At 57.8% G+C, this 12,465-nt stretch overlaps 1 protein-coding gene across 2 annotated transcripts in view; it reads right to left on the reverse strand.

The window, feature by feature from the left end:
* Positions 1-12,465, reverse strand: part of HSPG2 (heparan sulfate proteoglycan 2) — a 99,103-nt gene that overhangs the window by 43,982 nt on the left and 42,656 nt on the right. For both annotated transcript variants that reach the window (XM_044237388.1, XM_044237387.1), the window contains exons 8-28: positions 12,117-12,371; positions 11,909-12,028; positions 9,990-10,121; positions 9,715-9,859; positions 9,470-9,621; positions 9,227-9,373; positions 6,455-6,618; positions 5,782-5,961; positions 5,487-5,683; positions 5,234-5,381; positions 4,398-4,525; positions 3,828-3,914; positions 3,678-3,736; positions 3,432-3,499; positions 2,238-2,378; positions 1,944-2,120; positions 1,682-1,861; positions 1,443-1,561; positions 714-825; positions 429-542; positions 219-346 (exon numbers count right to left, since the gene is read on the reverse strand). In XM_044237388.1, coding sequence (XP_044093323.1) covers positions 219-346; positions 429-542; positions 714-825; positions 1,443-1,561; positions 1,682-1,861; positions 1,944-2,120; positions 2,238-2,378; positions 3,432-3,499; positions 3,678-3,736; positions 3,828-3,914; positions 4,398-4,525; positions 5,234-5,381; positions 5,487-5,683; positions 5,782-5,961; positions 6,455-6,618; positions 9,227-9,373; positions 9,470-9,621; positions 9,715-9,859; positions 9,990-10,121; positions 11,909-12,028; positions 12,117-12,371 — 2,953 coding nt within the window. The remainder of the gene's footprint in view (positions 1-218; positions 347-428; positions 543-713; positions 826-1,442; positions 1,562-1,681; positions 1,862-1,943; positions 2,121-2,237; positions 2,379-3,431; positions 3,500-3,677; positions 3,737-3,827; positions 3,915-4,397; positions 4,526-5,233; positions 5,382-5,486; positions 5,684-5,781; positions 5,962-6,454; positions 6,619-9,226; positions 9,374-9,469; positions 9,622-9,714; positions 9,860-9,989; positions 10,122-11,908; positions 12,029-12,116; positions 12,372-12,465) is intronic.

The raw sequence follows: 12,465 nt of genomic DNA on the forward strand, positions 1-12,465 counted from the left end.
TTCTCATACTAATGACCAAGAGGCAGTGTCTTATCATCTCCATTTCACAGATGGGGAAATGGAGGCCCAGAGAGGGAAGTGTCATTTATACAAAGCGACACAGTGAGGTGGTGGCAAGGCCAGAATTTAACTGCTGTCTCTCAGAAAGGCCTGGAAAGAAGAGAGTCTGGAAGGGGATGGGAGGGGTTATTTCAGGAAAGGGCAGGTCCAGGACGCACTGGCCACCAGCAGGGGCTCCATGGCATGGGCACGGCTGGCAGTCCTGTGGGGTCCCCCGCTGGGCATCTCCGTAGTATCCGGGCTGGCACTGCTCACACTGAGGGCCCTCTGTGTGGTGTTGGCAGCCCTGGGGGGGCAGAGTGTGGGTTGAGGCTGGGCCCCTGGAGGCCATTGATCCCTGGACAGGAAGGAAGGCAGGCGGGACTCACCTGGCAGACACCTGTTTCAGGCTCACAGACCTCTGTATGGCCATGGCAACTGCAACGTTCACATGTGCCCAGGTAGAGTCCACTGGGCATGCGTGTGTAGCCCGTGTCACAGTCCTGGGAGCAAGAAGACTGGGCGGTAGTCGGGCCCTCCTGGTCCGGGGCCCATTCAGGGCAGTGCCCATGGGATGGTGGGGCTGGGTGGGGCCCGGGGAGTACTAAAGGGGGAGGAGCCTGGAAGCACCAAGGAGGTTGCTGGTAGACAGGTGGGTGGGGCCCAGGGCTCACCTGACAGGATGGGCCACGGTACCCGGGTGGGCAGGAGCACTGTTCCACCTCCAGTGCAGGGTCCTGACCGGTGTCCTCAGGCACAGCGACATCCATGCTGATACCAGAGACCCTGGGAATGAGAAGACCCACCACAAATGAGCACACCTTCCATGCTGGCCCTCCCTGGAGTTCTGAGTGTGATTACGTCATTAATTCTCACAGGCCCACTGTCGTGTTGTTGAGGCCCTGTCTGGCTCTCCAACTGGGTGTCCATCCCCTGGCTGCTGCAAATGACTTAGACCTGCCACTCCCTCGAGAGAATGAGCCTTCCTTTCCCGGACAGAACATACCACCCTGCTCTCCCAGGGTGGCCAATGAGAGCCTGACCTAAAGCACAGAAGCCCCTCTCCCTCTGCAGAAGGACTAGTCTGTGACTAGTCTTTATCTGAAACCGCTTCCTTGCAGGGCCACTTCCCCTTCCTTCATACGGCCGCCCTTCCCTCTCCCTCCTTCCCACATTCTCACCATCAATCATGTGCTCCCCAAACCCATCTCAGGCTTTGCTTCTAGGGAACCCGACCTTGGACCAGCCCCATGATCTCCATTTTACAGATGTGGAAAATGAGGCACAAAAGGCCCCACACCCTGCATGTGGGAGAGCTGGCAATCTGGCCACACCACACCACGCCGCAGAGACCAGAACCCCTGCCCCAAGCCCCTGTGGCCTCCTGCCCTGGCCCCAGACACCTGCTCTCAGCTGGCTGCTGGCTGAAGGACGCCTGGATCAGGAGAGTGTCGATGCCCGCCAGCGCCATCAGCAGGTGCTCCCGTGTGGCCGGCTGCCCATCAGGCCGTTGCCATGCTTGCTGCCAAGGAGAGGACATGTGTGCGGTCAAGCACTGACACCCCGGGCTACTGACGCCCCTGAGTGAGAGAGGCTGGGCCCCGTGCCTCCCCACCCCCAGGCTGCAGACAGTGGGGCTCACCTCCCAGAAGGGCACTGTGAAGGTGCTGGGCTGGCCGGGGCTGGGCTCCTGGGAAGTGTGATGCTCCAAGACAATGCCATTGCCCTGCAGGACAACCAGGGGCTGCCCATGCAGGGGCGTGGAGCCAGGCTGGGGCCTCTGGGTCACTGTGAAGCGCAACTCCCCTCCGTAGGAGGTCACCTGGGACACAGGGTAGACAGGTGCTCAGCAGAGGCCCTGCAGTCCGGCCCCGCCATTGCTCTTCCCCAGCCGCCCTGCTCACCTTGTCCCCACGAAAGTGTGAGGGGAGGCTCCAGAAGTAGGGTCCGGCCAGGAGGCTGTGGAAGGAGGAGAAGACCAGCTCCCCGGGTGCGGGTGAGGAGATGCCTTCGCTGGTGGTGTGCGTGCCGGCGGCATTGGTCAGGCTGAACTGCCCGGGCTCCTCAGAAGCCCCATGTACCTGGGATGGGAAGAGGAGGCTGGCATGGGGGCTGGGGGCTGGGTTGGGCACGTGGCCCACCCTGTGCACAGGGTCAACCCCCCATCCCTGCTGTCTCCCCACCCGCCACACAGGTACCTGGGCACGGCTCCAGGACGAGCTGGTGCACTGGCGACTGACGCCCATGCAGAAGCACTTGAGGCAGCCGTCGGGGTTGCGGGCATTCAGGTGGAAAGAGCCGGCCACACACTCGTTGCACAGACGTCCCACCACGTTGTTCTGCAGGCACAGAGCTGGGAGCTGCAGGACAGCCCACGGGAGGGGCTGCCTAGAGCTTCCAGCTTCATCTGTCTGCCCTTCCAGGCGGGGACCCAAGGCCAGGAAAGCCACAGAAAGAGCACCTGTAGGCAGGGCTGCCGCCATGTGAACAGTGATTCCCAATAAGGGCAGCTTAAGCCACCAGCCTTTTCCTCCTTTTCGATTTGGCTGGTAAGGGGCTCACAAACGCATGTAGATTTGAAATACAGCCATTTGGTTAGAAGTTACTGCTACTCTTTATGGAGTGTTTCAGGCACTGAAACACTGTTCGACCATTAACTCATTTAATTCTTCTGAGTCCCTTGAAAGTAAAGTGAAACCTCCATGCTTCACAAGAGAAAACGGAGGCTCTGATTTACACCAGATCCCTTGGCTTGCTAATCCACTCGGGGATCTAAGATCAGGAGTACTTTGGGGGCTCAGTGGGTTAAGCCTCTGCCTTCGGCTCAGGTAATGATCTCAGGGTCCTGGGATGGAGTCCCTCATCGGGCTCCCTACTCAGTGGAAAGCCTGCTTCTCTCTCTCCCACTCCCCCTGCTTGTATTCCTTCTATCACTGCCTCTCTCTGTTAAATAAATGAGTAGAATCTTGAAGAAAAAAAAAAAAAGATTAGGAGTGCTTTGGTCCAGTTCCTTTTTCCCACTGACTCCAGATTCTCCCACTCTTAATGTAAATGATGACCCTTCTCGGAGCCTCTGTTGCTCATCTGTAAATTGGGGACGCTAATACGTATACGGTCGCGTCAGTGTGAGAACATGAAAGCGAAGGGACAACACAGAGCAGTCACAAGAACAATGACTGGCAAAGGATCTGGGACTTCAGCCCAAGCTCCCTGACTCCGCAGACTAGGCCCCCTCCTGGTGCCAGACTACCTCTCAGGAGGGGAAGACTAGCCAGCCAGGCTCAGCAGCTTCTGGCCAAGGAGCTACGGAGAAGGTGGAGCCTCCTTCCTCCCTCTCCCAGATGTGTGCTCACCAGAGGCCCCTGGGGTGGGGGAGGGGAGGGCACACATACCTTACAGCGACAGGCCTCCCCAGAGGTCCCCGTGCTGCCTCGCTCGTCACAGCGCACGATCGGCTGGTCTGGAAGCACAAAGTGGGTGTTGGCAAGGCAGGCGGGAATGGGATAGACCCAGTCTGGCCAGATAGGTGGCAGAATGGGATGGCTCCCCAAGGATCACAGGGCTGGGGCTGGGCTCCTGGACTGGGGTCCAGCGGGCAGCCCGGGGAGGTGCCAGGGGATGAAGGGTAGGATACTCACTGCTGGGCCTGCACTTCCCACCAGGCTGGATGGGGTTGCCCTCATATCCCGGGGCACAGCTGGTGGAGAGAGGGAGAGTCGTTAGTGGCGCTTCTGTGTCCCCCACCCAATACAGCCTGCTTGCCCCAGTGCCCGCCGGCTTTCCCTCACCTCTCACATCGGCGGCCTGTGTAGCCTGGGGCACACGCATCGCATGTGGCTTGGCCATCTGTGTCCAGGAAGCAGGTGTCTGAGAATCTGTGGGTATCGAGTAGCAGGATGGGGCAGGGCCGCCGTGATGGGCCAGATCAGGGCTTACACTCCCACCCTGGGAAATGATTTTTTGTCCACAAAGCACAGTATGCCACGAGACATGGTGCCTCTCTTCTCTTTGCCCACCTGTCCTTTTTTTTTTTTTTAAGATTTTTTTTTTTTAAATTTCTCTCTACACCCAACGTTGGGCTTGAACTTACGACCCTGAGATCAAGTCACATGCTTTACTGACCAAGCCCCTGCCCACCTAGTCTTGATCTGCAGCCTCATAGCAACACCAGAAAGACAGATGGGCCCACTATATGGGGAAGGAAGGAAGCTGAGGCCCAGAAAGGCCAAAGGGCATGGAACAATTTAGTGACCAGGTTAGGATTTGAACCCGGGCCTCCCACCTCCCTGCCCAGAGTCTGCCCATCGCCTGCTGTACTGCCCCTCCCCCCAGGATCACTGCCCCATGCCAGCTCTGACCTGCGGGAGGCGTCAATGTATGGGCAAGGACAGGGCCGGCAGGCAGTGGCTGTGGCCTTCGTGGCGTCTCCAAAGAAGCCAGCCTTGCACTTGTTGCACTGCGGACCCTCTGTGTTGTGCTGGCAATTCTGGGAGGAAGGGCAAGGAGTGGTTCAGGTCCTGCAGAGCAGGCCTTCCACGCCAGCATAGGGCCACACTGGATTCTGAGTGTGGCCCTTTGAGGCTGGCCCAGCCTCCTCCAGCATGCTGGGATTACTCCACCACCCTGCAGACAGGAGAGCAGCCAGCTGCATCCTGATGGGGAATTCATCACCTCACGTGGGCAGCCTGTTCCACAGAAGGTTCTAAATGCCTGCTTTATATGAACCTAAACCCGCCTCCTTCTTCTAACCTGCTGGCCATTTCAGCCCTCTAGAATCTGTTTCTTTTTACTCTACACAGCTCTTGGGGAATTTGAAGATGGTAGCTTTCTCTGCTTGAGCCTTGTCTTCTGTCAGCTCCATAATCCCAGCCCCCTCCACTATTCCTTAAAAATACATATGATTTCCAGGCTTTTCCCTCTTAGTGCTGTCTTGCTAAGGACCATCCTTAACATAGTACTTTCCAGGACTGTTCTGACCAAGGTGGAAGAGAGTAGAACATTCACCTTCCTTTTCTGGATGTTATACCTCTGTTAATGCATCCAGAGGTCATGATATTTTATCTGGCAGCCATGGCAGTCATTCCAGAGGCTCATGCTGAGCTGGTGGGCACAAAGAGGCTTTAGCCTGGGCCTCCCACCCTGTCTGTGTCCCCAGCCCCTAGCCAGTATCCAAATGCCAATGGGCACTACTCACCAGGCAGTGGCCATACACAGGGTCACAAGCGCTGGCGTGCCCATTACAGTTGCAGCCCGAGCAGGTGCCCAGATAGGGCCCACCAGGTACCCGGGTAAAGTGGGCATCACAGCTCTCGCAGGATAAGCCGGAATAGCCGATGGGGCATCTGTGGGGGCAGGACAAAGACTGGTTACAGGAACTGTGAGGCCCTGCTGTTTCTCCCTATCTTCGCTGGGGACCCTGTGGTTCCAAGCCCTGCCAAATCAGGTACCTGCACTCCTCTACACTGTGGGCCCGGCCGTGGCTGGTGGTGTGGGTGACAGTGGTGTCCATGGCAATGTCACTCAGTCCCACGCTGGCCATCTTGGCATTGTACACCGTCTGGATGAGCACAGCCTCCAGGCTTTGTAGCACCTGCATCATCTCAGCCCGCTGCACGGGCCGGCCGGAATCATGGACCCAGTGCTCCTGGACACGAACAAAGGTGTATGGAGGCAGCCCACGTTAGCACCTGCCCAGCCTGTAGCGCCTTCGCCCCGGGCCCTGATTGCTCAGGCACCACGCACCTCGGAGAACTGAACCTGGCGCTGGTTCAGAGTGCCGGGCTGGGTGGGCACGTGCCCTCGGGAGAGGAGGCGATATCCAGCGCCCACGAGGACCACATCCGGCCGTTGCACTGGTTCCAGCATGCCACGGGCCAGCTCGTAGCGTACCTTGTAGCGCAGGGAGCCCCCATAGGAGTCCACCTGGTCAAGACAGGGCAGCTCAGGGCAGGGAAGTCTGGGGGCGGGGCACGACCTGATGCCTGCTCTGGGTCCACTTGGCCTTTCCTCTTCCCTCTGTATGCCTGGCGCTCACTGTATGCCTCGCACAGAGCTGGGCACAGGGGGCAGAGATGAGTGGGACTTGGCTCTGCCTTGAGGGTACTCTGTCCGATGTGGGTGGTAGAATAAAAGTTGCCCGGGGAGGCCAGAGGAGGAACACTGACCCTGTCTCGGGTGTGGGGGGAATGGTCCAGGAGCACCTTTTAAAAGGCTGAGTCAGCATTCCTTCCAACTTGAGCGTGGTGGACAGACACCTTACTCTGAACGAATAAGCCAGTGCCCATCTTTCCCCCAGAGCGGAGTCTGTCTTGCCGCATACCAGCTTCAGAGGGAGCAGAACACCCAGGCAGGTTCTGAGCATAGGAGGGCAGCTTGGCCTTTCTCCTGCCTGGAGCAGCCAAGGCTGGTCCCTCACCTTATTGCCCAGGAACTGCTCGGGCAGAGTCCAAAAAGAGTCATGCACCAGGAAGCGTCGGGACAGGTCGACCAGCTGGAACTCCTGCAGAGCAGGGTCAATCTGCAGCTGTGTGGAGGAGAGGGGTGGCATGCCGGGCTGCGCAGGCATGGTCACGTTCACGCCTGTTGACAGCAAGACGGAGGGGTGAGGGCCACAGTGCATGCCTGCCAGAGACACCCGCCTTGAAAGGCAGTTATCCAGAGAGATAGGGAAAGTTCTGGGAAAAATCTGACTTAAAGAGAACTTTAGTGTCTTCCCCCAAGTCAAAAACACACACACAAAAAAACCCAGTTTTTTTTTTTCTTCCCTACGGTTTTGGAGCAGCATTTCCCAAAGCACGCTCTGGGCAAAGTCAATGCTGGAGAATGATGACTGGGAACCATTTGGGAACCACAGTGTCAAAAAAAGGTCAAGGGGATTCTTTGTAGCAGGACTTCTCAGAGCCTTCTGTTTGAGGACCTCTCCACGGACTGTCAGGGTAGGAACGGCCCTCAGGGGGCAGTAGAGAGCGACCCAGGGCTGAAGAACAGATGCCAAGTCCTGGGTCTACCACCCTCCAGATGTGTGAGTCTGATGAGAGGCCTCAGTTTCCATCTGTAAAATGGAGGTAATACTGGCTTGTTTCAGAAGATTATTAGGAAGATAAAACGAACAAATTGATAGGAAATGCTTAAAGCAGAACGTAGCACAAGAGAAGTGTTCACAGACAGCTATTTATGGCTGTTGTCAGTATAATGGGTCTGAGAGCCTAACACACACCCCCGGGCCCCAACACATGTACACACGTGCACACACACACACACACACACACACAGGAATTCTCTCTACAGCACGCTTCCAGATCTCTAGGGCAGCACTAACCATCCAGGAAAATGTTTGTGAGGATGGACACGTCTTATACTTGTATTCTCTCATACGGTAGCCACTAGCCATATGGGGCAACTAGGTGCTCAAAATTTATGTTTTTTTTTTTTTTTAAGATTTATCAATTTATTTGACAGAGAGAAAGAGGGAGAGAGGGAAAGCCCACATGCACGATGGGGAGAGGCAGAGAGAGAGACAATCTCAAGCAGACTCCCTGCTGGGCACAGAGCCCAACGTTGGGCTCGATCTCACAACTCTGAGATCATGACCTGAGCTAAAACCAAGAGTCAGAGGCTTGACCAACTGAGCCCCCCAGGCATGCTGGTGAGTTGATCAATTTTAATTTAAACAGTCACTTGTTGTGAGTGGCTGCCACACTGAACAGCTCTAAGGGGTGGGAGGCTCATTACCTTTAAAAGCAGTCCCTCCCAGGGTCACCTGGGTGGCTCAGTGGGTTGAGCCTCTGCCTTCAGCTCGGGTCATGATCTTGGAGTCCTGGGATCGGGCCCCGCATCGGGATCTCTGCTCGGTGGGGAGCCTGCTTTCCCCTCTCTTTCTGCCTGCCTCTCTGCCTACTTGTGATCTCTCTCTCAAATAAATAAATAAAATCTTTAAAAAAAAAAAAAAAAGCAGTCCCTCCCAACCCTGGACAGGTTTGATTCTTAGAAATTCCTTCCTTGTGCTAAGACTACATCTATTTGGCACTAGCTCCTCCCCTTCCTTGTAAAAGCAAGCCCTGTAACCATGGAGGGGTCTCTACTTTTGTCTGCGGAATGACCATACAAGGCCCCCAACACCAGGCCACACTCCTCCAGGCCTGCCTTCTTCCTTCCCTCCCAGGGATGTTTTTGGGTCCCCTGCATCTTAGTCACTGCTCATGCACAGGCCACCTGCTCAGCCCCGCCCACCCTGACCATTCTGAGTCTGATCAGCCAGGCCTGGGGTCCAGCTCGAAACACTCTCTAAACAGCTGTGTAACCCTTGGGAAGCCCCACTGCCTCTCAGAAGAGTAAAAACAGCCCTAACCCTGCAAGGACAACCAACTGTGTGTCAGGCCACAGCACTGGCCCGGGGCTTACTATGGAAGCAGCTAAGTGCCCTCCTTGCATTTAATCCCCTGGGATGCAGAAAGTGAGATGGGATACAGCTTGATGTGAGGCAGTCAACGGGGGCTGCGCCTTGAACCCAGGTCTAGGTGATGTCTGGGCCCATGCCATTCTGCCTCTCAGAGCCAGAGAGAATGGAGTCTGGCTGCCCGCCCTTGGGTTCGGGAAAACGGGCCTAGAGAAGCCAAGGGTCGCACAGACAGTAACGGGCATAACTGGAGGTCAGCACCAGGCTGAGAAGATGCCCAAGCCTGGCTCTGGGGACATGGGCACCTCTTAGTCTCTGGGGATGACGATGCTGTAAATGACGACAAGGACATCAGAGAGTATGCCCGGGGCCCTCAGCGTGGACTGAGCTCAATTCTGAGTGGCTTATATAGGTTAACCTGTTAAGTCCTTCCAACCCTGAGGGAGGTAGTTCTTATTTTTTCCCCATTTTGTAGATGAGGAACTGGAGACACAAGATGGTCACTTGACCAAGGGCACAGGTGGCAAGAGATCATCAGGATTTACACCAGGGATCTGACCCCAGAGCCTGTCTTCTTCGTAACGCAAGCAGGCAGACGAGTATGGACTTGGCTTTTCCTAAAACGTATGTTTTCCCTGAAGTGCTGCTCTTACAGCCCACCCCCCATGCCTGTCCTTGAACCTGGCCCCAGCTGCCAGCGGATGCTGCTCTCCCCTCTCTTCCTCCTCTCTAGGCCTGGTGCCTGCCCCTGCACTCCCACAGCGCCGCCCTCCTGGCCACCCACTGACGCACCCTTGAAGTCATCAGGCCGGTCAAAGCGTAGCTGGATCTGGTCCCGGAAGCGGCGGCTGCTCTGGCACACGCTGGTGACCCCAAAGCAGAAGCAGGGCAGGCAGGAGGCGGTGGGCTCCAGGTAGAAGTGCCCATCGGTGCAGGGCCCTGGTGGGTGGCATGGGAGCGGGTTGCAGCCGGTCACCAGCAAGCAGCCCCCGGCTCCCCCACCATGCCTGGGGCCCGTCTGCCCACCGGCTGTACCTCGCTTTGGAATGAGCTCCAGGACACCATCAGGAATGCCAAACACCATGCCCCGGGCGTTCATGGCCTCACAGGTGTAGGCCCCCTGGTCTGCCTCTTTCACATCGCGGATGGTCAGCGTGCCACGGCCTCCTTCGCTGGTCACTGTCACCCTGGAAGGTCCCGAGACAGTGGTGGGGTCAGGCCAGCGCCACTGGCCCAGCGTCCCCCATCTCCCCGGGCCCTGCCCGGGCTCAGAACCATACCTGGGATGAGAGGGGATGTGACCCCAGTTAAGCCTCCAGTTGATGATGGGGGTGGGGACACCAATGGCTACGCAGGTGAAAGTCACTGTCTGGCCCCGGGAAGCCTGGACGAACTCCTGGGGAGGAGTCACCACCTGGGGGGGCACTGGGGAGACCAGAGCACGAGTGAGGGATGTAAAGGGCAAAGGGAGGAGGAGAGGGGGCGGAGAACAGGGCTGAGACTGTGGACTGGGCCATGGGAACCACCCACCCCGGGGCCCCGGGCCCCTGCTCACTGCAGCCAAATTCATCGCTTCGGTCGGGACAGTCGCTCTCCTCGTCACAGTGGAAGCTGGCCGGGATGCACGTGTTCGTGGACACACAGCGGAACTGCGTGGGCCCGCACACGTCCTCGGGGCGCTTGGCAGCTAGGGGACAGAGCCGGGCAGTATGGGCAGCAAGCACTGCCCTCAGGGAGGGTCACCCCCACTCCCTCCCCAGACCCGACAGTCAACCCTGCCCACCTTCCCCTGGTGTCCCCAGGGTCATTCTCTCTTCTCACCCACGTGGCACACAGCTGCCCTGAGATCCACACACTGTTACCCCAACATTGCCAGCTGTCACCAGCCAGCCGTCAGATGGCTCATCACATTACCCTGTCCCCAACCCACCCAAAGAGAGTTATACCTGGGACAGCACAGTCACTCAGTTCCCTCCATACTCAGCCAGCCTCAGAAGGCCAAGACCTCCGCCAAAGGCACAGGCAAAGTGACCGGCCTCCCTAGACACCAGGTGATGCCTGGTGCGGTGCCCTCTCACAGAAAGGCCTTGCAAGGGGTCTGCCACAGCCCGAAACTCACTGCTCCATACTCCTCTGGCCCAGGGCTGCCACCTGGTCTGAGACCGCCACCTGGGGACTGGCCTGAGGCCTGGGGTTGGCTGGGCCCCCTAGCTGGGCATCTTTAGTAGACAGTGACTGACATCCTTCCTCGGGGAGACTGACTTTGAGACAGACACATGCACCAGACAGAGCAGGCAGAGTGGTGTAGGCAAGGAAGGAGGGGCACAGGGAAAGAAGTGAGAAGAAGCCAGGAGGCAGCCACCTACTGGCCAGCCTGGGGCTTCTGTCCCAACAGTTCAGGAGTTCCCAAGGCCACTCAGCTTTCACATTCTCTGTCCTGTGCTCTGCCAACAAGGACTTGCGGCCTCCTTTGATTTTTTTCCCCAGCCGAGAAGGGCTTTTCAACGAAAGCCCTCAATTACTTTCTTTCCCAAGGGGCTGTCTGATCAGGGAAGCTTGGAGCCACGGGAAGGACATCAGAAAGCTGTTATTTTGCAGAATGCTGCTGCTTCTCTTGGCACCGATGTGGGGCAGGGAAGGCAGAGGACGGCAGGGAGGAGCTGGACCGGCGGACGGAAGGAATGTCCACATGCACCCAGGCACGTGACCCGGGATCACAGAGAAGTGGTTTGAAAATTATCCTCAATCTCAGACTACCAAACCCCAGGCTTCACCTACAGGGAAGGACACTCTAGATGCTGCCTGATAGAGTGTCTGACTCTCCAGCGTCAGCCATTTAACTCCCAGAATGGCCTTAACATTGACTGGAAGGATGGATGGAGGTCAGCTGGGTAGATGGGGATAAGTGGCTAGGAGGAGGGAAGGATGCTAGGTTGATGGGTGGACAGATGGATAAAGGGCTGTGTAGACAGCGGATAGATGGAGAGTTGGGTGAATGGATGGATGGACAGATGAACGATGGACGAGGTAATGGGGAGATGACGAAGAGCTGGGCAGAGGATGTCCAGGAAAGTCAGAACTAGCTCGCTGTGAAGAAGCCCTACGCCCACCAGGGAAAGGTTCTGGCTCCCATATACGCCAAACGTCCCATCGTTAGGGGACACTGGGCTATCAAGCCCTCTTGGGCACTTGTCTGGCCTCTACCCAAGCATAAATAACACAGAGAAGATCTATGACAACAAAGTACAGAAAAGAAACAAGGAGACACTAGCCACAGGCAGTCTGGTCCACATGGATTCCTACAAAGCTCAGTTCAAAGCCGAGAGCCCTCACCGCTGGGGGCAGAGAGAGAGAGGAACCTTCAAGTCTGTCCCCAGCGCCTGTGCGCTGGGCCAGGGAGAGCAGACCATCCTAGGGGCAGGGCTGGGGCAGGGAGACTGGGCCTGGTCGGGGGTGGGCCCCGGGCACACTCACGGCAGTCAGCCTCGTCGGTGCGGTCCTCACAGTCAAAGTCCCCGTCACAGTGCCACAGCTTGAGGGCGCAGTGTCCGTTCCCACAGGGGAACTCATTGGGCTCACAGGGCGGTGCGGGGCCTGGGGGACCGGGCTCGGTTCAGCCAGTGGCCTCCCCCGGCCACTCCCCTGTCCCCCGCACCCGGCTCTCCACCGTGCCGGTCCTCACCGCAGTTGAGCTCGTCACTGCCGTCTGCGCAGTCCTCTTGCCCGTCACAGACGTAGTCTTTGGGGATGCAGTGCCCACTGTGGCAGGTCGCCTCGTGAGGCCCACAGGGCAGAGGCCTGCCTGGACTGGGGGCCAGCAGCTGGGGAGTGGGCAAGCCGGGGAGCTGCTGTGGGGTGGTCGCCTCCAGCCGGGGCACTAAGGGCGGTGTCTCCACCAGAGCAGGCGGTACGGAGCTGAGCTCTGGGACTGGCTCCTCTGTGGACAGAGCCCTCCTGGTGTTGGCACAGGGTGGCGGCATGTGGCTCCTCACCCCTCGCCCCCATGCTCTGCCGGCCCTCCCCATACCTCC

Source organism: Neovison vison, chromosome 2, assembly GCF_020171115.1.
Source record: "Neovison vison isolate M4711 chromosome 2, ASM_NN_V1, whole genome shotgun sequence".
Taxonomy (NCBI): domain Eukaryota; kingdom Metazoa; phylum Chordata; class Mammalia; order Carnivora; family Mustelidae; genus Neogale; species Neogale vison.